Source organism: Hippocampus comes, unplaced genomic scaffold, assembly GCF_001891065.2.
Source record: "Hippocampus comes isolate QL1 unplaced genomic scaffold, H_comes_QL1_v1.1 scaffold201, whole genome shotgun sequence".
NCBI lineage: Eukaryota > Metazoa > Chordata > Actinopteri > Syngnathiformes > Syngnathidae > Hippocampus > Hippocampus comes.
This window is the reverse complement of record NW_017805558.1, coordinates 59,571-60,774: the sequence shown is the minus strand read 5'-3', so window position 1 is coordinate 60,774 and position 1,204 is coordinate 59,571. Positions and strand designations below refer to the sequence as shown.

Sequence of the window (1,204 nt, the reverse complement as noted above, 5' to 3'; positions counted from 1 at the left end):
AGTCAGGCTGCTGAATCTCAATTCCTCAAATCGTGTGCATGTAAATGTGTAGGCCTGTGGGTGTGCAATTTTACTTAATACCTCATGATATCTCTGACTGTATTTCAATTAGTCCGAAATAGTCCACATACTGTCATGTTAATCCCTGATTCATATCATTTTGTAAGACAACTTGGACTGTACCTTAACTAGTGCCGAATATCGAACATATTCTTATCACGATTTAAAACAAAAAAAAATCCATTCCATAACTCTATCAATTTTTAATGTGTGCGTGTGATTGTATGTGGGTCTAGGGGAGTGCAATGTATTTATATATTTTTTATATTTTTATACTTCGCGACGCACTTGGGGGTTTAGGCTCCTGCAGAATTTCGTTGTAACAAGTGTGCAATGACAATAAAGTATTCATTCATTCATTCATTCAAAAAGGGTAGCTTATTCATTTGGCTACTGGTTATTTCATATCCAAAATTTGACCCCGTGGGTTCTCGAAGGGTTAAATATTCTTTTGTATTTTTCTTAGTCTAACCTCTTTTGTGATAAGATTGCAATGAAAACTGTTTGTGTCTTACCTTTATTTGTAGATGAAGTCCATGCGCCTGTCCTTCGCCACAAAAACCTCCGTTACTTTGTTGTAAAAGTCCTCCTTATTTTCCTTTAGTTTTAAAAGTCTCTCCGCCTCAATGGAGATGATCGCCAGGGAGGAAAGTCGTCCTGAATTGGTCCTATTCCGACTGTATGTTTTCAGTCTTTTCAACGCAGAGAACGACCTTTCCGCAGACGCTGTTGTAGCTGGTACAGTGAGCACCAGTTGGAGTAACTTTGTCGCCTCAGGAACAGTCTGGAGCAGATCATTCTGGGCCAAAAAGTTGAGAAGCTGTCCAGGAGATTTGCATTCATTCCTCACCATTTGTGAGCTGTACAGTCCAATGAGATCAGCCTTTAGTCTGACAAAGTCAAAAAACTTTGCATATATTGACAGGCTCTGCAGTTTGGTGTCATCAAAATGTTGTGACATCTCATTAAATTTTGTACAGTCGACCAAACCGAGGAAAGCTAGCTCACCAAAATGATCAAACCTAGCTTTCATCTGAACACTGATGTTGTCCATAATCTTGTAGAACATTTGTTTTCTCTCATCTCTGACTGACTGATTTCTTCCACTGTAATTAGGCCAAGTGTGCTGCATTTCTGCTCAAAT

General features: G+C 39.0%; 1 protein-coding gene across 1 annotated transcript in view; it reads right to left on the bottom strand.

The window, feature by feature from the left end:
• Positions 1-432: 432 nt before the first annotated feature.
• LOC109521802 (zinc finger MYM-type protein 1-like) overlaps positions 433-1,204 on the bottom strand; it is a 4,092-nt gene continuing 3,320 nt past the window's right edge. The window contains exons 3-4 of the mRNA XM_019879857.1: positions 723-1,194; positions 433-558 (exon numbers count right to left, since the gene is read on the bottom strand). Of these exons, the coding sequence (XP_019735416.1) occupies positions 528-558; positions 723-1,194 (503 nt within the window). The 3' untranslated portion in view covers positions 433-527. The remainder of the gene's footprint in view (positions 559-722; positions 1,195-1,204) is intronic.